General features: G+C 51.3%; 10 protein-coding genes across 10 annotated transcripts, besides 41 other annotated features; 7 read left to right on the plus strand and 3 right to left on the minus strand.

The window, feature by feature from the left end:
• Window positions 1–6,153: a sequence feature (heterozygous, Esmeraldo-like haplotype).
• Window positions 89–108: a microsatellite.
• Window positions 142–173: a microsatellite.
• Window positions 220–275: a microsatellite.
• Window positions 370–394: a microsatellite.
• Window positions 545–571: a microsatellite.
• Window positions 667–696: a microsatellite.
• Window positions 762–802: a repeat region.
• Window positions 937–964: a microsatellite.
• Window positions 1,172–1,204: a sequence feature (GA-rich).
• Window positions 1,244–1,298: a sequence feature (CT-rich).
• Tc00.1047053508999.10 (DnaJ chaperone protein, putative) lies at window positions 1,664–3,601 on the plus strand (the record flags this gene model as incomplete). Its single annotated transcript, XM_814995.1, has 1 exon — window positions 1,664–3,601. One exon carries the CDS (start codon window positions 1,664–1,666, stop codon window positions 3,599–3,601), a length of 1,938 nt encoding a protein of 645 aa, XP_820088.1.
• Window positions 3,820–3,847: a microsatellite.
• Window positions 3,922–3,975: a sequence feature (GA-rich).
• Tc00.1047053508999.20 (hypothetical protein, conserved) lies at window positions 4,006–4,884 on the plus strand (the record flags this gene model as incomplete). The annotated part of the gene is made up of 1 exon (XM_814996.1): window positions 4,006–4,884. The coding sequence occupies one exon, from the start codon at window positions 4,006–4,008 to the stop codon at window positions 4,882–4,884; it is 879 nt and encodes a 292-aa protein (XP_820089.1).
• Window positions 5,002–5,028: a sequence feature (T-rich).
• Window positions 5,029–5,055: a microsatellite.
• Window positions 5,056–5,100: a sequence feature (T-rich).
• Tc00.1047053508999.30 (hypothetical protein, conserved) lies at window positions 5,129–5,734 on the plus strand (the record flags this gene model as incomplete). The annotated part of the gene is made up of 1 exon (XM_814997.1): window positions 5,129–5,734. One exon carries the CDS (start codon window positions 5,129–5,131, stop codon window positions 5,732–5,734), a length of 606 nt encoding a protein of 201 aa, XP_820090.1.
• Window positions 5,939–5,989: a sequence feature (T-rich).
• On the plus strand, window positions 6,121–6,885 carry Tc00.1047053508999.40 (hypothetical protein, conserved; the record flags this gene model as incomplete). Its single annotated transcript, XM_814998.1, has 1 exon — window positions 6,121–6,885. One exon carries the CDS (start codon window positions 6,121–6,123, stop codon window positions 6,883–6,885), a length of 765 nt encoding a protein of 254 aa, XP_820091.1.
• Window positions 6,154–6,501: a sequence feature (haploid, non-Esmeraldo-like haplotype).
• Window positions 6,502–6,661: a sequence feature (areas merged during assembly that could not be assigned to a particular haplotype. This can correspond to areas where the two haplotypes were merged or to regions with more than two copies in the genome that were merged during assembly.).
• Window positions 6,662–7,861: a sequence feature (heterozygous, Esmeraldo-like haplotype).
• Window positions 6,908–6,940: a microsatellite.
• On the plus strand, window positions 7,685–8,140 carry Tc00.1047053508999.49 (uncharacterized protein; the record flags this gene model as incomplete). The annotated part of the gene is made up of 1 exon (XM_815010.1): window positions 7,685–8,140. One exon carries the CDS (start codon window positions 7,685–7,687, stop codon window positions 8,138–8,140), a length of 456 nt encoding a protein of 151 aa, XP_820103.1.
• Window positions 7,862–9,215: a sequence feature (areas merged during assembly that could not be assigned to a particular haplotype. This can correspond to areas where the two haplotypes were merged or to regions with more than two copies in the genome that were merged during assembly.).
• Window positions 9,216–9,252: a sequence feature (heterozygous, non-Esmeraldo-like haplotype).
• Window positions 9,253–10,916: a sequence feature (areas not merged during assembly with more than two copies in the genome that could not be assigned to a particular haplotype).
• Window positions 9,716–9,735: a microsatellite.
• Window positions 10,917–11,068: a sequence feature (heterozygous, Esmeraldo-like haplotype).
• Window positions 11,069–11,593: a sequence feature (areas merged during assembly that could not be assigned to a particular haplotype. This can correspond to areas where the two haplotypes were merged or to regions with more than two copies in the genome that were merged during assembly.).
• Tc00.1047053508999.60 (mucin TcMUCII, putative) lies at window positions 11,294–11,821 on the plus strand (the record flags this gene model as incomplete). The annotated part of the gene is made up of 1 exon (XM_814999.1): window positions 11,294–11,821. One exon carries the CDS (start codon window positions 11,294–11,296, stop codon window positions 11,819–11,821), a length of 528 nt encoding a protein of 175 aa, XP_820092.1.
• Window positions 11,558–11,709: a microsatellite.
• Window positions 11,594–11,922: a sequence feature (heterozygous, Esmeraldo-like haplotype).
• Window positions 11,923–12,719: a sequence feature (areas merged during assembly that could not be assigned to a particular haplotype. This can correspond to areas where the two haplotypes were merged or to regions with more than two copies in the genome that were merged during assembly.).
• Window positions 12,089–12,223: a sequence feature (T-rich).
• On the plus strand, window positions 12,373–13,776 carry Tc00.1047053508999.70 (mucin-associated surface protein (MASP), putative; the record flags this gene model as incomplete). Its single annotated transcript, XM_815000.1, has 1 exon — window positions 12,373–13,776. One exon carries the CDS (start codon window positions 12,373–12,375, stop codon window positions 13,774–13,776), a length of 1,404 nt encoding a protein of 467 aa, XP_820093.1.
• Window positions 12,679–12,722: a microsatellite.
• Window positions 12,720–12,759: a sequence feature (heterozygous, Esmeraldo-like haplotype).
• Window positions 12,760–20,707: a sequence feature (areas not merged during assembly with more than two copies in the genome that could not be assigned to a particular haplotype).
• Window positions 14,047–14,076: a microsatellite.
• Window positions 14,881–18,768: a mobile genetic element.
• Tc00.1047053508999.80 (mucin-associated surface protein (MASP), putative) lies at window positions 20,024–21,316 on the minus strand (the record flags this gene model as incomplete). Its single annotated transcript, XM_815001.1, has 1 exon — window positions 20,024–21,316. One exon carries the CDS (start codon window positions 21,314–21,316, stop codon window positions 20,024–20,026), a length of 1,293 nt encoding a protein of 430 aa, XP_820094.1.
• Window positions 20,708–20,716: a sequence feature (heterozygous, non-Esmeraldo-like haplotype).
• Window positions 20,717–21,514: a sequence feature (areas merged during assembly that could not be assigned to a particular haplotype. This can correspond to areas where the two haplotypes were merged or to regions with more than two copies in the genome that were merged during assembly.).
• Window positions 21,515–24,133: a sequence feature (heterozygous, Esmeraldo-like haplotype).
• Tc00.1047053508999.100 (uncharacterized protein) lies at window positions 22,132–22,755 on the minus strand (the record flags this gene model as incomplete). Its single annotated transcript, XM_815002.1, has 1 exon — window positions 22,132–22,755. One exon carries the CDS (start codon window positions 22,753–22,755, stop codon window positions 22,132–22,134), a length of 624 nt encoding a protein of 207 aa, XP_820095.1.
• Window positions 23,888–23,918: a sequence feature (AT_rich).
• Window positions 24,134–24,797: part of a sequence feature (areas not merged during assembly with more than two copies in the genome that could not be assigned to a particular haplotype) that runs on past the window's edge.
• Window positions 24,290–24,613, minus strand: Tc00.1047053508999.110 (uncharacterized protein; the record flags this gene model as incomplete). The annotated part of the gene is made up of 1 exon (XM_815003.1): window positions 24,290–24,613. One exon carries the CDS (start codon window positions 24,611–24,613, stop codon window positions 24,290–24,292), a length of 324 nt encoding a protein of 107 aa, XP_820096.1.

A 24,797-nucleotide genomic window follows, 5' to 3' on the forward strand; every position in this document is an offset into this window, starting at 1 on the left:
GGCATGCCCCCGGGGTTGGAAATGCCTTTTTGCTTTATTTTATTGTTTTTGTTTCCTTCTCCATCCTACCACCACCACCACCCCTCCAACACACACACACACACACACCGCACCCTCTGATGTTGCTGTTGGCAGACAATCTTTGTTTGTTTGTTTGTTTGTTTGTTTGATTGATTTCCGTTGATTGGTTATATTTTTGTTGTTTTTGTTTAGTGTATAATATACATGTATACATATATATCTAGCTATCTATATATATATATATATGCATGTATCTTTGTTTACTCGGTTTTTTTGGCGTGGTTCACATGTGCTCACATCATCTACAATTTTAATATGACAATTCCTTCTTTTGTGGGACAAAAATGAACACACACACACACACACACATACAGAGAGAGAGAGAGAGGCATAAATACATAGCGTAAATAGTATCCAACTGTTTTGGAGTTAATGGATGCTTTCGTGTCCGTTGTTATTTCTCACGGTGGTCGGAATGTCTCTAATTTGCATTTAAATTTTTCCAGATTATTATTTCCAATCTTTTATTTATTTATTTATTTATTTATTTGTCTTCTTTTGTTGTTATTGTTGCTTGTATATTTGGCGGACACTTCTTGTTATACTGGTCCACTTTGCTTAAACAGTCTTTGTTTGCTGTAGCCATTGTTGTTTTTGTTGTTGTTGTTGTTGTTGGCAATGAGCATGTGACGCTGTAATCCATCTCATTGATGATATCTCATTCAAACGACGTGTATCGTTCTTTCCCCTCCCCTCCCCTTCTCTCTCTTTCTCTCTCTCTGTGTGTGTGTGTAAAGACGGAAAGAGCACAGAAGTGACATGGAGTCGACATGGAAGAGAGAAAAAAGGAGGGGGGGGGGGGGGGGGGAACATCATCAAACGGAGGAAAAAAATATAATTATATCCGTTTAAACTAAAAAAAAAAAAAAAAAAGAAAGAAGAATGAATGAGAACCGGGGAAATTGTGAGATTATGAACGAGCAGGCATGTGATAAGGGAGAGAGAGAGAGAGAGGAGATGCGGAGTCGGGTTTGAGTCCATCCATCAATATATATATATAATGCTTCTTTCTTCTTTTGGTAAGCGCCGCCACTGCTACTTGTGCTGCTGTTCCCATTTAATATTTAGTCTGGCGGACTTTTTTTTTTTGAGGAAAAAAAAAAAAAAGAAAGAAAGAAAGGAAAAGCGAGGGAGTGATGAATAAAGGGTCGGGGTGCGTCCATTTCTTTCTTTCTCTCCCTTTTTTTTTTTTTTCTTCCCCCTTTTTCTCTCTCCTTGTGTGTGCATGTGTGTTGTGTGTTTTTGTGGAAAACAGGAAGTAGAAGGAAAAGAAGGTGCGATACGGCGCCGCTTAACTTACACCTATGCCCTTGACTCTGCAATCGCGTGGCAATGCGTCAACATGTCCATAGAAAAAAAAATTTTTTTTCTTTCTTTTTTAATGTATGTATTGGGGGGTCATTTTTTTTTTTCTCTTTATTAGTTTTATTGGGCGTGTTTTCTTCTTGCTGTTGTTGTCATGTGACGTGTTCCATCCCTTCCTCTATCTTGTTAGGGACCATTCAGTGGGGAGAAAAGGGGTGCAGACACTTATATATACATATATATATTTGCTCCTATTTCTGTAGGGAAAAAAAAAAAAATGCTGGCTTTTTCGGTGCCTGAAATTCCACGACTGGAGGATGGGGCCGAGGAAATCTCTTTTCGTGTGGACCCCAAACTTTTCTTTGGCCTTGCAACCAGAGTGCGTGTGCTTCCGCGTGGGTTAGCCTTGCAGCAGCAGGCGAGAAGGAGCGCGCAGGTGTGGGTGGAGGAACAGCTGCAGCACTCACGGCGTCACGGAGACCCCCATGCGATGAGTGGTTCCGATGTAGACGAGAGTGATGACGGCGGCACCGGTGAGAACGGGGAGGGACGACGGCAGCAGACATTTCGTCGGAAAAAGTTTGTTAAATTGACGGACGAGGATTTGGGCGTTGACTGGTATGAAGTGCTTCAGCTGAGTCAGAATGATGGATCGACGGAGGAGCAGATTCGCACGGCCTATCGTCGTCGCTGTCTGGAAACACATCCGGACAAACAGAAGGACCATTCGGATGAGGCCTTCAAGAAGGTGCAGCGCGCCTTTGATATTCTTGGGGACTCCGAAACCCGTTTGGCGTACGACTCCTCTCGGCCCTTTGATGACTCGATTCCCAATGAGACGTTGCCGGCAAACGCGGATTTTTATGCCACCTTTGGACCTGTATTTGAGCGCAATAAGAAGTGGAGCAGCGAGCGGGACCTACCGTCCATTGGTGACGACAACACAAGCCTAAAGGCGGTGTACAGATTTTATGATCGCTGGGCGCATTTTCAGTCCTGGCGTGACTTCTCTCATTTGGTGGAGCTTGATGAAATAGACGATAGCATGTGCCGCGAGGAGAAGCGTTACTACGCACGTGGGAATGAGCGCCAGCTGAATCACCTCCGCAAGGAGGAGCAGCAACGCCTGCGGACGCTTGTGGAGCGGGCCCGAAAAAATGACCCCCGACTACGCCGTAAGCGGGAGGAAGACGAAGCCCGGCGGCAGCGTGAGAAGGAAGAGAGGGAATTGAAACGCCGTCAACTACGTGAGGAAGAAGAACGTCGGCGTGCGGAAGAGGCGGAGCGTGAGCGCCTCCAGCGGGAGGAAGCGCAAAGAAAACAATTGGAAATTAAAAATGAAATCCGTCAGGCACAAAGAGACCTGCTGGCATTTCTGGAGCAGCATGGCCTCCTTGATGAAACAACGACGAACAAATTACTGCCGCACATTGTGCGCCGTCCAAATGTCGTGTGGATTTTCTCAAAGGTTAGCACACCCGCGCAGGCCGCCGCTATCCTCTCGGATGTGATGAGTTGTAGTACGGAGCGTCGTCCTGTCGATACGACGCGAGGAAGCGAGGGTGTTGGTAATAGGATCGGTGATGATGACGAGGAGGAGGGTTTAACCGTGGAGGCGGTTCTCCGTTTCAATGCCCTTGTTGAGGAAAACGAGCGGCGCATTGGGGTGACGCGGTACGGCGAGCCCATCAAGAAGCATCCACCGTCTTCCACCGATGTCGTTGAGGTGGCAAAGAAGATTACCCCCAAACCGACGGCAAACTGGGACGAGGAGGATTTGGTTCGCCTGCAGAAGGCAACCGCAAAGTACCCACCGGGAGCGGTAGACCGTTGGAGAAAGATTGCCGAAATGTTGCGTGGTAAATTCACGGAGGAGGAGGCAATGAGGAAGTTGAATGAAATTACAGCCGCACTAAATCATTCAAATAACAGCGGCCAGAACACGCGTACTCCAGTGCAAAAGCAACCCCCTCTTTCAAATACATCCAAATTTCCACCGTCTGCAGGTGGAGCGGCAGTGGCATTTCCCCCGGTTCCATCCACGGAGGATTGGACGGTGAAGCAGCAAAAAATGCTGGAGCAGGGATTGCGGGAATTGAAGGAATACAAGGAAAGGGATAAGTTTCAGAAGATTGCGGCGATGGTGGACGGCAAAAATGCTAAGGAGTGTTTTGAACGATATAAATATCTATGCACTATGAACAAGCGTAAATAATCATATTCCCCACCTACGTGTAAAGGGTAATTAATGAATGAACGGTCACACAAACAGAGGAACGCCGGGTGGGTGGGTGGGTAGGTGGAACAGAAGAAAGTTTGTGTATTGTGTGGATTTGGGGCACTCCCTCAGGTTGTTTGTTCTCTTTATGAGTTTTTTGAATATAATTGTACGGGAGGGGGTGCTTCATCAAAGGGATGGTTCCCTCTTTGGAATTTCTTTTTTTTTTTTTTTTTTTTTTTTGGCTGATTCTTTGGGAACGTAGCCTCCGTCTGTTACCGCGCACGCGATCATACAAATACAGATAGAACTGGTTTAGAAAAAAAAAAAAAAAAAAGTGTGTGAGAGTGAGAGAGAAAGAAAGAAAGAAACGTGGACAAAAAGCGGACAACACTTCAGACATGTCTGCATTTTCGCCTTACAATTCAGCTTCGCCGCAGCCTCAGACGAACTCTCCGGCACCATGGGGTGGTAACCCTCAGGACATAATGCTTCAGATGGGGCTGCAATATGGTCAGAGCATGCTTCAAGGAGGGGAGCAGAAGTTTATGCGGCATATGCCTGTCATATCCAACATTTACCGCTATTTTCGCGTTGATAACCAGTATGTGAAGAGAAAACTGGGGATTCTACTATTCCCTTTTACCCGGAGCTTTAGGAAGGATGAGCAGGGACCAGGCTGTGAACAGGAAGTAAGTGGAGGATCTGCCGGCTTTGGGGGAGACTCAGCGCCTTTTTCTCCCATATCAGCCACGGGTCGCACGTATCCGACGACTTCGACAGCCCTACCCACAAATAACGTTTACGCATTGGACCTGTATCTGCCCCTTATGGGTGCTGTCACATACATCATCCTTTCTGGATTTGTACATGGACTGCATCACCACCGTGTGACAAATGAAGATCTTTTGGGTTTTGCTTCAGCGCTGGTATTCTGGTTTTTAGGTGAAGTTTTTGTGTTAAAGATGGTAAGTTATATTCTTCGTATTGTGCCGGATATAAACGTTTTGGAACTGATGGCCTTGACTGGATACAAGTATCTTACGGTGTCCATCATTGTATTTTTGAGGGAGCTGTTACAATTTGAAAGCGATGCTTACTACATTGGTACCATGGCTACATACATCTTGTTTGCCAACGGTGTATTTGTCGTTAAGAATGTAATGCGCATGTATGAACGAGAAGGACGGACTCCTCCCAACGCGAGGCTACTAGCGTACAGTGCCGCGTTTCTGCAGGCGCCGCTTGTGATATGGTTAGCCGTCAAGCCATTTCGATAGGATTTTTGAATTGAGCGACCGCTTTGGTTGGATGTTTGGAATGACTCAAGCCTATTGTAGGTTCTTTTGGACCTCTTTTTCTTTTACCAGCATCATTTCTACTATTACGATTGTCTGTTGTTGTTTTTTGTTTTTTTTTTTACATGTGTGTTTGTGTGTGTGTGTGTGTGTCTTTTCTTAATTCCTCGCTCTTTATCTTTTTTTTTTTTTTTTTTTGAACACGCAGTGAGGATTTGAGAGGTCAATGGAGAGTCAAAAGCGAATGATGTGGAATCTAAAAGGGCGCAGTGCGGTGGCCGCGCTCGATCCCTCTACCCGGCACCGCATCATGCAATCCCATGCTATGGCATCCAGCTTTCACAAGCCGCTGCTAGCAACACTAGAGGTCCTTATAACTCCGCAATATGTGGGAGGTTTAACTGGACCCTTACAGAAACCTGAACCATTTATTTGTCATGTTACACGACTTCTTCAGATCACACCGGACCCCTCAATTGTCTTAGCAATGTTGCATCAGGATGTTCATAAATACTTACGTGTGGCCGCGTTATTTATTATTCGGCTTATTGGCAATGAAGCCATGATGCGGGAGGCAATGAGAGTAGGGTGGGAGGATTACAGGAAGATCCGCGTCTATGGATATGTGGAGGATTTGGCAGGCACAATTGACAGCAAAGAAAATAACGCCCCTGATGAGGAGGAAGGATTCGTGCGAGCTCCGGCCTATGGTATAATGTGTGTAGACGAGATCACGGATCGTCTATTCAATGTTGGTGAGAGTGACATAAACAAAAATGGAGGAAGTGGCAATTTATGGCTAGGTCTCCGTTTACCACCGATCCTTCTGTAGCGGGGGTGGTATTGAATCTCTGCCCCGGTGTGTGTGTCTGTGTGGTGAGGAGAGACAGAGAAGCATGTCCAGATCTGTTTGAGCCCTCGTGACATTATGCGGTGAATTCATCTTTCATGCGCTCTCTCTCTCTCCCTCTCTCTTTTTTTGCTCGCTCCTTTTGTGCTCATTTTTGGCTTGGATAATCGATTTTGTACGTCCGGCTTTTTTTTTTTTTTTATTATTATGTTTGTGTGTTTTTCCTTCTTTTTCTTTCCGCGTTTTCCTTCCGGCATTGCCCTTTTCCTTGCGTTGAGGGAAGCGGATTACAATATAGTACCAAGAGCAAGTAAAGGCAAAACGAGGGATAAATCGTGAAGTGGTGCCAGCAGAGACAGAAAAAAATTATGGCTACGAGCCGCACTTACACCGATGTGGAACAACAGCTGCGCGCCTGGCAACGGAAACAAGAAAAAAAAGTTGTGGTGAGTTGTATGGATTGGCAGAATATTGAGTCCAACCTGCCACTCCTTATCCCAATCATTGGCATAACACTCGTTACTTGTTTTGTCTTCATGCTTATCCCATTTATTGGTCGCATGAAATCGGGTAAACAAAATCCTGGATTGGCCTGTCGGTATTCCGCCAACCTTGGCAGTTCACGTGCGCTGTTGTTTGCGTCGAGGTTTAATGCACCACTCTTTTCAGCGTTCCTTACCATTTGGCTTTTACTTTGTTTAGCAAATGTGGTATTTTACCTTATGCAGGTGGCCGCTAACGATCCAACATGGGCGGAGCGGGTGTTAACCACACCTGATGGATTTCTGGAACCCATGGTGCTTCTCTACATTGTTCAATACTGGGGTATTTCTTCACTGCTTATCCATGTAATCTTCACTTCACATCACTATATGGTGGGATGTATGGCTTCATTCCTCCCCTTTCTCGTGAGTTTTTATCAGGCAACCCGTTTACAGGGGGACGAAGTGGATGATTGGCCTGTCATAGCCATCAAGATAGCGCTTTTGTTTTCTTTTTTTGCAACAGTGGCCTTCACTGTACCGTGGATGCAGAACGAATACCGCATTGCCATGCGGGAAATTGATGCCCATACCTCACGCGCATTGGGTTTACGAAGGAAAACGGAGAAGATGCCTGAAAGGAAGAAGTGATTCTATGGCCTATGAAATTTCTTTACTATTAATGTTATTATCATTATTATTATTAATTACGCCTTTTTCGGTTTCTCAAGCAATGGCTTTCACTCCTTCTTACCACAGCCACCCGGACGCATTCCCGTGTTGTTGTTTTTGCTCCTTTGCTTAGTAGTGTTTTTGTTGTTCTTCACATTCAGACGCGGAAGAGAAGACAATGTTTATTAAATACAAAAAAAAAGGGGGGAAAATGGGTCTCATGGTTGAAAATGTCCGGGCGGACGCCGGGAATAGAGTCCTCGCCACACTGACAAGCGCCGGTCGTGCGGTGTGCGCGGCTTCCTTTTCCTCCTGGAAATCCTTCCACTACGGTCGCCTGACTGCGGTGAGGTAGCGCACTTGCCACGCATTGGCGCAGTCCTGCGGGAGGGATCGTGCCATGACGGCGTCAGTGTCCGCTGTCACGTTGCGTGGGATTCCGCGGTGCCATGGGGAAAATGCGGAGCCAACTGTGCGACCTCGATCCGCCAGTAAAAGCGGCACGGTTCAAATCTCCTCGGTGACGTCGTCGTGCACCGCCAGCGGGCCAAGGCGGAGTGATTCCATCGCCGAGAGGGAGTCTGTGGCGACAGAAACTCGTGTGGGCGATTGGGATGCTGCTGCCAGGCGGGGAACTGGGAAGTGTCTTTGGCAATGCTCAGTGGCAGGACGCTCCGCTCGGCAGGTGCATGCAAGGCTGCCAGCAGCTGTGCGGTGAGGCCCCACAGGGAGCTCCGCTGCCCGGGGAGTCGAGTGGCAGCGCAGCGGATCCATATGCATGCTCAGCGAGAGACGACGAGCCGTCCGTCCAGCGGCCTGCGTCATACAGTCCCAGAGAGGCGCAGGCCGCTTCAAGGGCCTATCGTCTGGCGTCGTCGTCCTAGCTGTCTTGGGCGTGCCGTGGCTGGAAGACGCCCACCCCGTCGCAGCTCACAGTGCCCCAGACGAAAATCCACTGCTCAGCATGAGGGGCGCGGATGTGGCGCGGGAAGATCCTCATGTGGCTGCCGAAGCGTCGAAGTTCCTTGAGGACGGCATCTCCCGGCAGCAGAATACTCGTCGCTGCCTTCCCATGCGTCGGCGGCGGCGTGGTTTCCATGTGGGCTACGCCACGCACGTCCTCAATATAACGGAGACGTGTGAGCCGTTCGTGCTGTCCGGATGCGCGGAACTCAATGATCCTCCGCAGCGGTGCTGGATTGGCTTCCAGGTGGACAGAAGCATCCTTCGTTGATGCGCGTGGGCCGAGCGATGCAGTGCAGCTGTCGCCGTGCCGCACTTCCAGGCTGTGGAGGTGAGTAGGGGCCGGACACGGAGCGGTTGCCTTGCCGCCGTGGTGTAACGCACTGTGGACGCACCCGACCAGAAAGGATCGCATGGTGTGCCGGGACGCCCAGCCTCTGCGCCCAGCCGCGGCTGACGGCGGCGTGGCGCTGTCTGCTTAGCGGTCTGGTTCAAGAATGTTTCTTTCATTTTCATCGCGCTGCGTGGTGAAGGTGCGCGGGCACCGCCTCACGATGCGTCGCGGGTGTGCGGCGTCGTTTGAAAAAAAGGTTAGCGCCCCTTCTCGTGAATACGACAACGACCCCGGATGACAGCATAAGGCGATGCGGCTTCTTTTGTTTTGCGCAAAGAGTTTATTGGACGTTATTTTTGTTTTCAATCTTTTGCAGCTTTTGTGGGGGAAGGTGGGAGGTTGAGGGCATTAGGAGTGAATTCATTTGGATGGCTGCGTTTCTTTGACTTGCGGCCAGTCGTTGCACTCTTTTGTGGTTTGGCAGCCCGTCTCTTTTGTTTACTTCCCACCGCAGCACGTGGGCAAGACTGATCCGAGGAACATTTGTTTGACCACGTGTGAGCTGCTGCCGTGCGTGGTGCATGGACTATGTGATTGTGTGAGGAGGTGCATGGAGTGACGAATACTTCTGTTTGGCGTGTCGCGGTGTGTCGGAATGATGTTCGGAAGACATGTGGAGGTTGTTGTTTGTAGTTTGTGTCTTATTTGGTGAAGCCGACATGTGTGCGGGAATTGTGGCGTTTCTGGCTGGCAGTTCCACGTCACTTTTCGGCATTCCTGGATGTGCTGAGGAATGACGGCTGGCGACCAGCGTGTTGGTGCTGCTGGTGGGAATAAGTGCATCGGGAATAGGCCATTTTCTCTTTTCCGTGCTGGTGCCGATGAACTGGCACGAGGGCACCGGCTGCAGGCTGCCTGCCAGCACGTGTGAGCAGCGGATCCATGCACACACCGACGCTCATCGCAAGAGCGTGTGCGATCACAGTGGCTTTTGTGGCGTGCTTTTATGGACGTCAGCCCATCGAAGAATGTGTGAAGCAAACGGCTGACTGCACACGAGGGAAAATAAGTGCGTGCACTGTGCCGTGTTTCAGCGTCGATGGCAGAGCGACAGGAAGCCCGTGCTGGCAATCGAGATCTTTGCGTCGCGAGGGATGTCGGTGTTGATTTTGGATTGTCGAGGGTGAAATGATTTTGCTGCTGCCCGGGTGTTTGGCCACTCCGGCAGAGGGCGGACACAAAAGGGAGGGGTACAGGCGCTGCGTGTGTGTGTGTGTGCAGGTGCCATGCAACAGCGTCACAACAAACATGCTGCGACTCGGTGACCCTCACATCGTTGTGGTCCTCACGAACAGCCGAGGCACGGCCCGCATCGATGCACTTAGTGGACGGAGTGAGGCATCTTTTGAGGCGCTGCAGGGAACAGGATGTGTTGACGCAGCCACGACGTGCATGGAGTGTCACGATTGCACAGTCAGCTGTGGCTGGTGGAATATTTACTTCTCGGAGGCAAGAGAGAGAGAGAGAGAGAGCTGCTCCTGCTGCTGGCGTCGTTGCTGCCTCTTGTGGCCTCCCATGCCGATTATTATCTGTCCGCTGATCGTGGGTGGTGCGCCTCCACTAGTGACGTCGTCTGCAGGCATTTCACAGCTCCAGTGAAGCACACATCACGTCGCATGCTTTGACTGTGGATGTGGTGTCGTGAATGCAGCCGGCATTATTTTGCCCGACTCCTTTTCACTGCTTTGCGACGAATAGATGCGTCTCTGCCCGAGTCATTCACTGCAGCTCCGTGTGTTCTACTGCCAGCACAAGACTCTCTTGTTGTCTGGCGCCTGGCTGACAGTCCAACACCACTGCGTTGGGGCATGCAAGGATGTGGACTGCCGCTCACGGTGTTGGGCACCGCTGTTTGGATGCGGCGGCCACACGAGCGGATGTATTGTGGCACAATCAAGTGCGTGAAATACGCGGAACCACAGCGGCTGCAATGATATCAACGGTGTGGCACCACGGAGTATGTGAGAGGGTGATGCATGATGGATCACAGTGGGCGGCATGCGAGGGAAGTGCACCGCGACAGAGCGTCACCCCGCCCTCAGCCTGCAGGGGAATGTACACCCACAAAATATATGGACGAGACACCACCTAACACACATGCCCTTCCATGCACCAATAAATAAGAGCGAAGGTGCGTTCTGGTGTGTGGGAGCCCACTCAAATATTTTCATTTCCACCGCAATAAACGGTGAGGAATCAGGTGCAACCGCAACGAAAGGAAAAACAAAAGCATCTATTGCAACACTTTACCAGCGAAAAGCAGGAACAACACAAACAGAATTCTTGGCTGCACCAACACAAGAAAAATTCACAAGAGGAAAGAAATACTTGCGCACCCTGCAGAAATCCCCAACACACGATGCAGGCATGAAGGCTTGCCCTCTGAAAAAAAAAAAAAGCGCATGCAGGCATCTGCCAAAATTAAAATAGAAACACAAATAAACGGTTGCTTGCTTTATACCATTTCCTGTGCTTATTTTTTTTGTGTGCGGCTGCGGCTGCGGTGGTTCCCAGGCCTGCATGAAGTGATGTGCGCTGAATATGAACAAAGGCCGAAGGCAACTGAATTGTTTTTGTGATGAATATTGGCTGCGCTTCCCGTGGACCAACAATCCGCGTGGTGTGCGGGGATCATTCTTTTTTTTTATTGATGCTTTGCTTTTGTGTTGCTGTGTGCGCTGCACCTATTCTCGTGTGTGTGTGCGTACCCTCCGTGAGAGGTGCGGCACGACGGACCGCTCTCGCCGTGTGTAAATGCGGTGGAGCCTTGTGTGCCGCTCCTGTTTGCTTCTCCCTCTTCCATCTGTGTGTTGGTGTTGCGGCAGGGCTGTGTGTGTGTGTGTGCCTGTTGCCGTGGATTGGAGTGTGTGTCGTGCGTGGTGTGCGGCGTACGGTGCATGCCTGGCTGCTGCCCTCTCCTCATGTGGTGTGCCCTCTGTGTGTGTCTGCCGCACCTCTTGTCTCCCCTGTTGCTCTCCATGTCCCTCACTGTGCAGATCAGCTCCACACCACTGAACGACCACACTCACGATGATGACGTGCCGTCTGCTGTGCGCCCTGTTGGTGCTCGCCCTGTGCTGCTGCCCGTCCGTGCGCGGGACAGCAAGTGGTAAGGCTCAAGTTTCAACCCCCGGTCATTCACCCCCACCGCCACAGGAGCAAACTCGGGAGACCAAGTCTTCAGGTTCAAATACCCTTACAGTCCCGGAGGCGGATAATTCCGATAATCCCCATCAGTCAGTGGTAAAGAGTCCGGCGCAGGAAACAGGAGGGTCAAAAAGTGATAAAGAGGTTACGGTAAAGACTAAAACTACGACGACTACGAGTACGACAACTACGACCACGACGACCACCACCACAAAGGCACCAACCACGACGACTACCACAGAGGCGCCAACTACCACCACCAGTACTACGACTACAGAGGCGCCAACTACGACGACCACCCGCGCACCGTCACGTCTGCGAGAAATTGACGGCAGCCACAGCAGCTCTGCGTGGGTGTGTGCCCCGCTGCTGCTCGCCGCATCCGCGCTGGCGTACACCACTGTGGGCTGAAGAGGTGTGTGCGGGCTGTGCGTGCCAGCACTCAGCCGCGGGGACTTGTGCGCGTCCACTGTGGTCCAATGTAACTAAATAAGGGAAAATAATAATTGTGTTTTGCTTCATTTGCTTCCGCTGCCCTGCTGTGTGCTCCGCGTTGCTCCCTACATCCTTCACGTTGAAAGAATCCCGGACACACTCATATGCATGCGCACAAGTAGACAACTTTTTGCGTGGACGCATATTTGTGGGTGCATGCACACTGGAGTCATTCGTTGCAGCTCTTTTTTTTAGTGTTTTTACTTGTTTTTACTTTATTGCTGTTTTTTTACTGTTTTTTGCTTTTAATTGTTTTTTGTATTTTTTTCTTGCTGATCAATTATTGCGGGGCTGTGTGTATTTTTTTTTTTGTTTTTGCCCTTTCACTGATTCCAACTGCTTCTGGGGTGCTCCCATTTGTCACTTTGCTGTGACGTGGTTGTGTGACTTGTCTCCTCTTTTTGCTTTTACGCTGCGTTGACGGGGAGTTAGTTTGTGCTGAAGGCTAAACGCAAGTGACAGGAGTGATGGCGATGATGACTGGCCGTGTGCTGCTGGTGTGTGCCCTCTGCGTGCTGTGGTGCGGTGCGTGCGGAGGCGGTGCCGAAATGAACGATGAATCATTAGTTGGTTCACAGCATGTATCTGGTGTCAGTGAGAAAGCTCCAAATGGATTACCGCAGCCTGGCGAACGAGGGCCTGACAGCGCGGGGCATTCTTTGAACAAAAATAATGGGGACAATTCCAATCTGCAAGAGGGGACAGGCACAGGAACAACAACAGACAGAGTTGGGAAGGAAGAAGAGGAAGAAGTGGTTGGTAATGATGATCTTGAAGAAGAAGAAGAAGAAAAAGAGAGAAGTAAAGAAAGAGAAGATACGCCACAAGCCGGAAAATCTGAAAGTTTATCGAAAGAGGCGGCAGCAACAATACCGGCAGCATCTGGTCTCAGTGAAAGTGGTGGTGGCAGTCCTTCTGGTGTTGATGGTGTTGGCCCAAGTGAAAGTTCTGAAGGAAGTGAGGATTTGAATTTGGAGGTCCCTGTTCCTGTTGTGATCTCTCCGCCTTCCATTCCCAATGCTGCTGCTGGTGGTTCGCAGAATGCCGACGGTGCTTTATCGCCTCGGAAGAATAATTTCCCAGAAACAGGTGTGCATTCAGGAAAGACGCCTCTAGCACCCTCACTGCCCAAATCACAGGCATCCGCGATGCCAAAACCAAAAGCAGAAGAGCAGTCCTCCACTGAACAGGACACAGAAGATAGTCCAGACACAGAGGAGGTCACAACTGGAAAAGAGAACGTGCAGAATACTGTGGAGACGGGAATTCCTTCCAGTTCGTCGTCTACCGCCAGCAAACCACCCGTACAACAAACAACGCCAATATTAACACAATCACCGGCAGCACCATCACCAGAACGATCAGCACCAGCAACATCAGAAGAAAAATCAACAGCACCGAGTTTTTCAGCAGGAGAAGGAAGCCGTAGAGCAACAAACGTCGCACAGAACTCAAAGGAAGAAAAGAATGAAAAATTGCCGTCAGAAAACGAAACGGAGTCCAAAGCGGTGGAACAGCCTTCAGGGGATGATTTGGCAGAGCAAGACAGTCCAGTGGGAACAACAGCATCACCCATCCCCGCAAGTAGCAGTGCCGATGCCCAGAAAAATGCGGATGCGGACAATAGCAATGCTCAAGTGCTTAAATCCGAAGGAACAAACAAGAACTCCGAAACTGGTTATACAAACCTTGCTTCTACAGCCGGTGATGCAGCAACACAAACAGAAAAAGCACTCGCCGACGCCAAAGCAAATGATACGGTGACGCCTGGCGACAGTGACGGCAGCACCGCGGTCTCCCACACCACCTCCCCTCTTTTGCTTCTTCTTCTTTTTGCGTGTGCGGCTGCTGCTGCGGTGGTGGCCGCGTGAGAGTGAGGGAGAGAGAGCCGTGCACCGCCCGCACATACACTCGTCCTTCACTCACTCTCTGTGTGTGTGTGTCCCCTTGCATGGACTCTCGCCCTCACTTCACCCCACGAAGCACACAAATAATGTGCCCATTGTATATATGCATGCACACCCATGCAGGCCCGTTGGTGCTCTCTTTTGCACGACACGCACCGCTGCCGTCCTGCCTGGCTGCATGGGCGGAGCACCGTAACTGTTTCTGTTTTGTTTCCATTGCATTGAGTGGGCGACCTCTCTCTCTCTCTCTCTCTCTCTCCCCCTGTGTGTGTGTTTTGCTTTACGGGAGCAATGAGAGTGCGTGCGCTGGTCGTCCCACGCTTCGGCTTTTTGTTTCTTTCATTGTTTTGTGGTTGAGTGCACCCATTACTTTTTTTTTTTGAATTGGTGGGTTGCTTTGACTGCGGACGCCCAAATTGTCTTTTTGTATTTTTTCTTTTTCTTTGAGATATTGTCAGTGTTTCCTATTCTTTTCAAGCCATGAAGTGTCTTCCTTCACGTACAGCGTGCGTAAGTTGATCCACGTCACCCCACGGTCTGCAGTGCTGCTGGTGCTTCTGGTTGTGGTGATGTCTGCGATGTGTTGTGCCAGCGGGTGCTTTGCTGCCAGCCTGACGTATTCCTGCTCCATTGAGAAAGCGATGCGTGCCGCCAGCGCAAAGTCGATCCCGGCTGTGGTGAGGGACGTGCCTTTTGGATCTGAGGGTGCGTCGCAGACATGCACCGTCATTGGGAGGAATGGATGGGCGCCCATCCGCATCAATTTGTCGACAAGGGACCTGGATGATACCAGGAAGTATTGCAGCTCAGGGTGGTAGTACACAATGAATTCATTGGTGGCAATTGCGAGTGTGAAGGTGACGTTTTTCTATGCTGAGAAAAGGGAAGTATTTGTTTCGTTATACTTTGCGGCCACTGTTCGTTAATGGCCTGCGGGCTGTCCGTAGCGATGTGGCCAGTTTTTCTTTCTTAAACGGTGCTGTCGTGCGAGAGGTGGTGTTCCCAAATAGTCGGATGCTCAGTTGTCGAGGGCGGGGCATTCCCACAGCATGTGCGGCAGGGCCTCCCGTGGATTGTCGGGGGCTCAGCGGCTGGTCGGGGTTGCAGCAGAGGAGTGGTTGAAGGGCTACGGCTGTCATTGGAGCTTGCAGAGGTGCGCTGTCCGTTTTTTGCTCGTTGATACGCTTGACATTTTCGGTAGTGACCTGCGCGTGAGGCACTTGTTGGGAAGACCGTGGAGGTGTCGCAGGATCCACATGTGAGGCCTTCTCCAACGATTGGAGTGCCAGGGTTAGTGCGTCGGGCGTGTGCCTTCATATTGTGGACGGACGAGAAGACGCTGCTGCAGCTTGGGCAGGACGACGTTGATCTGCTGCTCGTCATTCTACGAGGAGGTGCCGTCGACACGCCAGGTGGAGGTTCCGGAGGAGGTCGGGGTGGTCCTGCCTCTTCAGTGTGAGGAAGGGACGGCACCACCGACATAAAGGGTTGCTTTTGATCTGCAGGGCGCGTGCCGGTATTTCGAAGAGTGGGCAGGAGTCGCATTGCACCTGCGCACGAAGTCCTGATTCGATGCCCGATTTCTGCCTGGACACCAGGAATGGTCTTTTGTTACACCGACGAGCGCTTGACGTGCGGTGTGCGCCTTCTGCTTCCTCGAATCCCTTTCAGTATAACCCCTTGACGGCGGCAAGGAATTCCACGTGCCAGATTGGGATGCCTCATTGCTGCAGGGATCGTGCAATCGTGGCTTCTTCATCAGCGGCCTTATTGCGTGGGATACCGCGGTGCGATGGGGAAAATATAAATTCTGCAGGGTGAACTCGCTTCACCAAGGAAAGCAGCATAACCCAAATCCCTTCAGCAACGTAGTCTCGCATGGCCAGTGGGGCAACGCGGAGTGCCTCAATTGCCGAGAGGGAGTCCGTCGGCACCAGGACTCGTGTGGGCAATTGGGATGTTTCCGGACGAGGAATTATGAGATGTCTAAAGCCATTTTCAATGGCAGGTCACTCTGCTCTCTACGAGCATGCGATTCTGCCAGTTGCTGCACGATGTACCTCCACAGGGAGATCATTTGCCTTTGTGGGGCCGTATAATAGTGCAGCGGATCCAGATGCGAGTTCGGCGAGGGGTGAAGAACCGTCTGTCCATAATTCAAAATTATAATGTCCCAGAGAAGAGTAAAGGGAATCAAAAGCCGTGCGCTTAACGTCTTCAGAGACGTCGTTGGCAAAGATTGGCTGATAAAATTCCACTTTATTGCAACCCACAGTGTCGCAGGGAATAATTCGATGTTGGGTAATAGGAGGAGCGTGATTGTGGTTGTGTGGTATCCCAATAGTGCCACATACGCGTTCTAATCCATTAATAACGGCATCTCTCTGAAGCGGGATTGATGTCGCCGCTGTCCCATGCATGGATGGCGGCATACATTCCGAGTAAATAAGGGAAGCGCAAATCCTCGTGATTATGGAAACGTATATAGCGTTCGTGTTGTGTGAGTGCACGAAGCCAGAGTATCTTCCGGAGCGAGAGAAGATTAGCTTCCAAGTAGACAAATGTATCTTCCCTTGTTGCGCTTAGGCCAAGGGATGTTGTACAACTGTCGCGGTACAGTACTTCCATATTATGGAGGTGAGTGGGGGCGAGTCACGGGACAATTGCCTTGCCATTATGAAATAGCACACTATGAACGTACCCAATCAAAAAGGATCGCATGGTGAGATGGGACGCTCCAGCTTGTGCGAACAGCTTCAATTGTTAACGGCGTGGCATGGTCTGTTTTGAAGCGGTGGAAGCGTGCGTAATCAAAATTAAGGAGTTGTTCAATCGTGGTGCCCAGCAAGCGCACTGGGCGTGACCGAATGCGTAGGTTCCCATTGCCAAGACAGAGATCGGCCATTTCCTCTTCAGACCGTGTGTGTGAAGAGATGTGGAATAGAGCAGCTTCGCTCTTACCGACGTTGATTTTGAGGCTGTGCTCGGCAGCCCATGTCGTTATAGGTGACAGGGCGGGTTGCATTGCCGCAGCACATGCATGAATGTCCGCACCCAACGCGGCAAGCGTGAGGTCGTCAGCGTACATGAATGCGGAGGCAGAATAGATGTTCTCCAGGCGGCGCAGCAAATCATCCACACAGTGGAGGAAGAGTTGGGGTCCCGGGACGCTGCCTTGCTGTGCTCCGGCTGAGGCGAGTTGTTTCCGGAAGTGCTGTTCGCGAGTGTATACCCTAATATAGCGGCCCCGCAGGTTGTTGTGCAGCCAGCGTTTGGTTCGAGGGCCAAGGCGCGGGAGTCTGTCAAGCATGCCGAATGATTTCCCATGGTCAACGTTGTCTCAAGCAGTCGAAAAATCAATCAAGACTACGAGCGAGCGATGGCGACGAGGGTGTCGTGTGGAAGCGCTGCCTCCAGGGCGCTCATACTCCACAATGCTAAACTCATTCAATCCGCGGTTAATTTTATCGATAACAATTGTCACCACGTCCGATATAGAACGCGAAGGTGTAAATCCAAATTGACGTGGGTGGTGTGGCAATAACGCTGACAGACGGCGGTGAATCATTCCTTCGGTTAACTTTGGTAAAACAGAGAGTGGCGTGATAGGTCTGTAACTCTCTGGGCGGCATGGATCTTTCCCAGGTTTGGGAATAGGAATAGCGTTTCCCATTTTCCAGGAGCCGGGCAGGTTGCCATTTGCAAAGGAGTTGTTGATCATCGTTCTAATTGTGCCACGTACGACGGGCCCGAGACGGTGCAGGAACTCATTCAACATGTTGTCGTGGCCAGGGGCTGAGCCGAGCGAGAAGTCACGGATGGCCACGTCAATTTCATACGGCGTGAGAGGTCGATCCATTTCCCAGCCACCAGGGGGCAATGGAGTGCGGCAGCAGCAGGAGCAGTATAAGGCGGTATGGCACGTGAAACCGCACAAAATGATGGACGAGCGGGTTTCCCTGCAGCCAAGGCAGGGCGCATACGCGGTCCGAAGATCAGTGCGGAGCACAACCGATTCCAGAGGATGAGGGTGCGGCGCCGCCACGCCGCGGAGATATCGCCAGTTTGGGCTGGATGAGGCTCCAAGTTTTTCCACACGGACTTCCAGAAGCGTAGTGAAGCCACGGCGTAAGGCTTGATTTTATTCCTCCACTTTTTGGATGAATTCGTCTCGAAGCAGGCTGTCTCCGGGCGAGGCAATTTGTGTGCTTTGTGTGCTGCTTCTGCGGCGGACTCGGCTTGTTCCATTTCGTTTGTCCAGATCGTTTTGGGGCTGTCACGGCTGCCGCGCGGGATATGGCGCTCAGCTGCTCGCAAGATACCACTGCGAATATCCAACCATGCGGACGCGGCGGCAAGAAGTGTTTTTCACAACGAGGTGAAAGCAGGCCAATCCGCTTTGCGCATGGCAAAGGTGGCTTTCTCCCGCCGAGGCAGCGTGTTGGCTGGTCGCGGAATGCCATCATCCATCCCCACCGAGTAAGATATTAAGCAGTGGTCCGAATCCATGTAGGGAGTGGATTGCCAGTGGGTGACACGTAGCACGCGATACGCAGTCACGTCAGGGGACGGGAAATTACGATGTGTGATCCGTGTTGCCTGCGCCGGGTCATTTGCCAGCCCAAAATCCATATCGATTAGAACAGCGGCGAAGTTCTCTCCTCCAGTCGTTGAGGGTAGGTGTCTTTCCCAGAGTCCATGATGTAAATTCAGGTCACACGCGATAATCGCTGCGGGGCCTGAGCGACGAATGGCAATAATAAACGAAGAGCTCTTAAAGGTTGCTGTGGGAAGGTTACAGAGATTCACCACGCAGGTGCTGGGACAGCCCTGTGGAAATACACGGACAGCAATGGTCTCCAGGAGGTCTTTGACGGGGAGCGTCAGGCGCTCGCACGGCAGAGAGTGGCGCACCCGAATGGCAACGCCACCACCGCACCCAGTGCGGCCTGAAGAAATTCATTGCAGCCATATAGTTTTGCCGCTGTGGCAATTCGAGTATTTGTTTCCTGGAAAAGAACGATGTCAGGTGGATGCTGCTCCCATCGCACAGCAGATGCAATATTTTTTACGGACGAGAGGCCTGCAATGTTAAGCTGCCAAATATTGATGTAGCCATCCACCTCGGGCCATGGTTCTTGTGGACGTCACCGCAACGGGTGATATCAACGGAGTGACCGCTGCGAAACGGTCGTGCAGTTCTGTCCGACAGTCTGCAGGCACACCGCCTCACCTCCCCGCACCGGGCATGGCGTGGAACCTTCTCGAGGGGTGGAGTCGTCTTCTCCGTCGTGCTCGCAGCAACGCACCGCAGCGGAGTTCCTGTATGCAACCAAAGCCCCAGCACCGCGACAGGGTGTGCACCCCATCGCCGGGGCCAGGAAAAGCCGCAGTGCCTCCTGCTGTCATCCGGAATCTTTGTTGACGCCTTGATGCGAACAAGCGCCCATCGGCTCTTACAAACGACGCCGTACACCCGCGACGCATCTTGCGCTGTGAGAGGCACTATCCTCACTACAACCGGAGTCGCCCACGCGCCGTCGGCAAGCACCACATCGTCAAGAAAAGAGCAGGAATGCGTCAGGGTGACAGCAACGCTTCCGCTGGAGAATCGAATCACAAACATCACCAGCAGCGCTGCAAGCCACGGGTTAAGGTGGAAAAACTGCGCATGGTGTATATCGAAAAAAGAAAATTAGTGGCTTTACAAGAATAATAAAGGATAAAACTCTCCCAAAAACAATATGAGAATAACAATAAAAGATTAAAGTGTCCGCAGTCAACGCATGCCGCCAATCAAAAAAAAGGGAATACGTGCACTCAACCACAACACAATGAAAAACAATGAAAGAAACAAAAAGCCGAAGCGTGGGACGACCAGTGCACACACTCTCATTGCTCCCGTAAAGCAAAACACACACACAGGGAGAGAGAGAGAGAGAGAGGTCGCCCACTCAATGCAATGAAAACAAAACAGAAACAGTTACGGTGCTCCGCCCATGCAGCCAGGCAGGACGGCAGCGGTGCGTGTCGTGCAAAAGAGAGCACCAACGGGCCTGCATGGGTGTGCATGCACATATACAATGGGCACATTATGTGTGTGCTTCGTGGGATGAGGCGAGGGCGAGAGTCCATGCAAGGGGACACACACAGAGTGTGAGAGAAGGACGAGTGTATGTGCGGGCGGTGCACGGCTCTCTCTCCCTCACTCTTACGCGGCCACCACCGCAGCAGCAGCCGCACACGCAAAAAGAAGAAGAAGCAAAAGAGGGGAGGTGGTGTGGGAGACCGCGGTGCTGCTGTCACTTTCGCCTGTCGTCGCCGTATCATTTGGTTGAGCAGTCCCTGCTGTTTGTGGTGCTGCCTCACCCATTTTGACGTTGCTGCCGTCACTGTTGCTGTCTTCTTGCGTCGCCGTATCATCTGTTTTGGCTGTGGTATTTGGTGCTCTTGGGATTCCTGCACTGTGAGTGGCCGCATTCTCCGTGCTGTGTGACGCTTCTTCACTTGTGTCTCTCGCATTGTTCTGTTCGGTGTCATTGTTTGAGGAGTTGTCGCTTATGCTTGTGAGGCTGCTTGCGTCACCAGGACTCTTTGCCTTTTTGATGGCAGCTTCATTGTCCACTGCCGCAGGTGATGCGGTAGTTTTGTGCGCATCGCCAGACGCTGCTGTTGATTTACTTTTCCCAGTGGTGTGGACGGGCTTTTTTTGTTTTTCCGCAGCGTCCTTGTGAGGATCAACAATATGTTTGGATCGGTCTTCTGCTTCCGTCACTCTTGCATGAGCTGGCAGAGTACCGTTGGCCAACTCAGCGGCACTCTCTTGACTGTGGCTGCTGGCAACATTCCGCACGGCCTCTGATTCGAGTGTCGCCGCTTCTTCCTGGAGTCGAATGTTGACTGGATCCGTTTGCTCCTCCTCCACCGGTAATTGGCGTGACACCGGCCGCCGATTTTTTGGTTTTCCCTCAGCCGGTAACGGTGAGTTTATTTCCTCTGAGGATGTCTGATCTGACAAAGGCAGCGGCGGGTTTCGATCATCTTGCTGCCTCCCGCGATCCACATGGCCGCCTCCACTCCCCGGGAAACCATTACTCCCTTGCACTTTAACGCAACCCTCTGACATTTCTCCATCCTCATCGCAGCTATTCTGAAGCGACTCATTTTCTTCTGGAGCGACTTCCTCCACAGCACCATTCCCCGCCCCGCCAATACCAGCTGGAGTCACATCCTTCGCATCAACCAAAGGGACATGGCTGGAAAGGTGTTTAGATTCCTCTCGATCCCTCACACCACCATCAACAGCCACCTGTCCATCAATATCAGAAGGCTTCATACGGCCAATACCACTCAACACGCCCCCCTGATCACCATGCACAGACCCAGGAGGCGGCGAAAGGGTACCGGCCTCTTGTCCTTCATCACACACTCCGCCGGCACCGCACCACAGCACGCAGAGAGCACACACCAGCAGCACACGGCCAGTCATCGTCATCGCCATCATCACTCCTGTCAATTGCGTGTAGCCTTCAGCACAAACTAACTCCCCGTCAACGCAGGGTAAAAGAAAAAAGACAATTCATGCAACCACGCACAATAACAAACGGCAACAGCCCAGAAGCAGCACACACCATGAGGCAGTTGGAATCAGTGCAATTGCAGAACTCGCACACCTGCCTGCAAAACGGAAATATAAAAAGCAGCAAAAAAGAAAAATAGCAGAGTTGAGTGTCCGGCAAGGCTCCCAAAAAGTAAAAAAAATATGAAAAATCGATCAGGCACGACTTTCATTTCATGTGCCATACGGCACAATAAAAAAAACATTTGTTTGTCTGTACATGATTCCCGCACTGAATAAAACAAAAAAAGATCGTCCTGCTCCCTGAGCCCACACAACATTCTTCACACTTCATGCGGCATCCGGCCTGTTCCTCCAATCCTCGTTTCGTGCAGTCCGTGGGACGCACAGCAATGAGGCCAGCACCACGTGTGGGCAAAAAAAAAACAAGACAAGAGGAGTCATGTCACTCATGACGGTGTGCAGCAACCGACCATTAAATAAAAAATGGTGCTTATAATTCCAGGAAAAAAACTAGCAGTAAAAAAGTAATAAAAAATTAACACGCATGCAACGCGGAACATGTTCTCCGTGAGGAGTCGCAATTCCACACTCTTTGGCTCAGAAGACCGCCACAACTCCACACAATCCCAGAAGAAGCAGCAACGCCCAATACACGCGCACACGCACAGTGCCGTCAACAGTTAACTCTCGCAGTGTCAATTTCGCGTCGTAGAGCAGGGCAAAGCAGTCGTCGGGACTCACACCGTTTCCGGAATACTGCGCGGTGAATTCTCGCAATAGGGGTTTTCGTGTCCAGAGGCATTGCGTTGACTCAATCCGCCCGCATCACCCTCAGCAACAAATCCACTGCCTGCAACGCCATTTTCTAAAACGAGAGATTTGTGTCCAGTGGCGTTGTGCTCATTCACCTCGTCCGTGTTATCCGCAGCAACGTGTTCCCTGCCGCCATAAGTGACAGACACGATCCCGGATGCATTCGACGCCACTACTATTTTCGGACCGTTGGCAAAGGAAAGCCTCTTCTTGGATGCATTCGGGACCATCATTTCGCTCGAATTGCTGGCAAACTCTGGCTTCGTCTCGGACGTGTTGGTCGCCGTGTTGGATGCGGGACTCCGATCGACGGTGTTGGGTCCGTCAGCCGCCGCAGACTGTCGCCAATCCTCGAGTTGACGTGACGGCTCAGCATTAACTTGCGGCGCAGTTGTCCCACCAGATTTTGTGTCATCCTTCCCTTCACGGGGTGGCGGCAACTGACAGATGCCCGTCTTGTCAGCATCGCTGCTCCGTGCAGGCGGACGGATGGTTCCATCGGGAAGAATATTGACGCCACCACAATTCATAAGGGACGGCGTATTCATGTGTCGTCACATTCATCGTGAAGGCAACGGTGGCCTCTTCCTCTTTCTTTGCACAGCTGGCAGCACAGTTGCTACATGTGTGCACCGCATTGGCCACACGGCACACAGCACCCAGCTCACCATTCCTGCCATGCATGCGCACACCAAGGCCACTGAAAGTATAATTCTCATGCTGAGCCTCAGCACTGGCAGCAGATCACTTCTTCCACGCACACACACAAACACACACGATACCTCAGGCTGCCGTCACTCGGAGCACACGACACATCCACCGGCACAACCACCGTATCCGCATCACCAGATACATGTCCAGGAATCCCAGCCGCCGTCATGCACACGGACAAGCAGCAGCAACAAGAGAGCGCAAGGACCAACACGGCGCCGCACCGTCATCATCGCAGTCATCGTCACCCGTGGTGGAGTCGCTGGAGTCAGTGAGCCGATCGGTGAGACAAAAAGGAAAAGAATGCAACAAGAGGGAGTGGGACGGAGTGCAGCGGATACGGCGAGAGAGAGAAAGAGCAGACAACACGAGGAGAGGGCAGCAGGCCCAGCCGCACACTTCACACACCACGAGACGGCATCCACGCAAGGAAGGCACACAACGCCAGCAGCCACCCACCATGCAGGAGGAGAAGACATCCACCACCATCTCCCCCAGCTCATCGCCACAGCCCCAGGGAAATGGCAAAAACCCACGGCCACCAGACAACGCACACGCGCAAGCGAACCCTCATCCATCCATGACGCGGCACCAAAATTTCCTGCCATCCCGCCCTCAATGGGACACGGAGCCCAACTCAATGCAGTCACACGCGGTGCACCACACCCGCAGGAAAAGAGACTCGGGGTGCGCGCTCCCTCTCTCCTCCTTCCCTTCATGCCCACGGAGGGAGCAGCAGCCACCCGCAACCGCCAGCACACGCTACAAAAGAAGCCTCCAAATCGAATGAAATGTGCATTTTGTATGTGCCTGCAGACACACGAAGCAAAGAAGTAAAAACAGGGGCAGACCATGTGAAGGGACGCACAAGAAAAACTGTACAGCAGAAGTGCATGGAAGAAATAAAGAGAAAAAGACTGCTCAGGCTCACAATATTGCACTGCAGACAAAGCAGCGGCCATTCATTACAAAATTTAATAAAAATAAATAAATAAAATTTCATCTTCACCTGTCCACACCTCACACTTTGGATAAAAGAAAAAATGAAAATAAAAAAAGGTCGTCCTCTATTACGGCTGCACCCAAATGATAAAAAAGAAAAAAAAACCACACACAAAAAAAGCACCCAACTACCATGTTGCTCCAGAAATTGTCGACATATTTTGTCCGAAAATAAAATTAAAAGATATTTAACTGTCTTTCAACCGTCCGACCTCCATGTGTGTCCGCACATCGTTTATATTTCATGGGGTCATCTGCGTGTTGCTGCTCCCCTCAGCCCTCTCATCGGCGCGTAAGTGCGGCCTGCAGAGCACAGTCACTCGTGTGTGTGTGGACTGAGAGAAGCACGCAGACATGACGGGAGTCGCGTCACTCCATCGGGAGAGTGAGCGCAGCAAAAGAAAAAAAAATCATCAGGAGGGAGAGAAATGCTGACGGGACTGCCAGCGCGAGAAATGCACACACAAAGCAAAAAGTCTTAAAAACACGGCGGCAGGGTGTGGCTGTGTGTGTGTGGCGCTGCGGGTGTCTGCCCGCCCTGGCCGCAAAGAAAACAAAACAAGAGGAAAGAAATGTGTGCTCCGCCCCACAGGCCCTCGTCGCACGCCCACACGTCACGACTTCCTCAGCGCGCCGTTCGTCGCAGCCCCTCCTCATGCGTGCGGCAGGCGAGGCGCACAGGGCCGTCGTCATGAGCGTGTCGGTGGGTGTGCGAGTGGAGCAGTTGGGCGGGAAACACACGGCACCCCTCGCAGGAAGAGTGCAGAAGAAACAATTGAAAAGAGGGAAGAGAGAAAAAAGTTCATAGTGATTGCCCACGAAGCAAAAAAAAAGGATGGGGGATGGGGAAAAAAAACGAATTTGATGAAATGAAAAA

Source organism: Trypanosoma cruzi, genomic scaffold, assembly GCF_000209065.1.
Source record: "Trypanosoma cruzi strain CL Brener 1047053517117 genomic scaffold, whole genome shotgun sequence".
Classification (NCBI taxonomy): Eukaryota; Euglenozoa; class Kinetoplastea; order Trypanosomatida; family Trypanosomatidae; genus Trypanosoma; species Trypanosoma cruzi.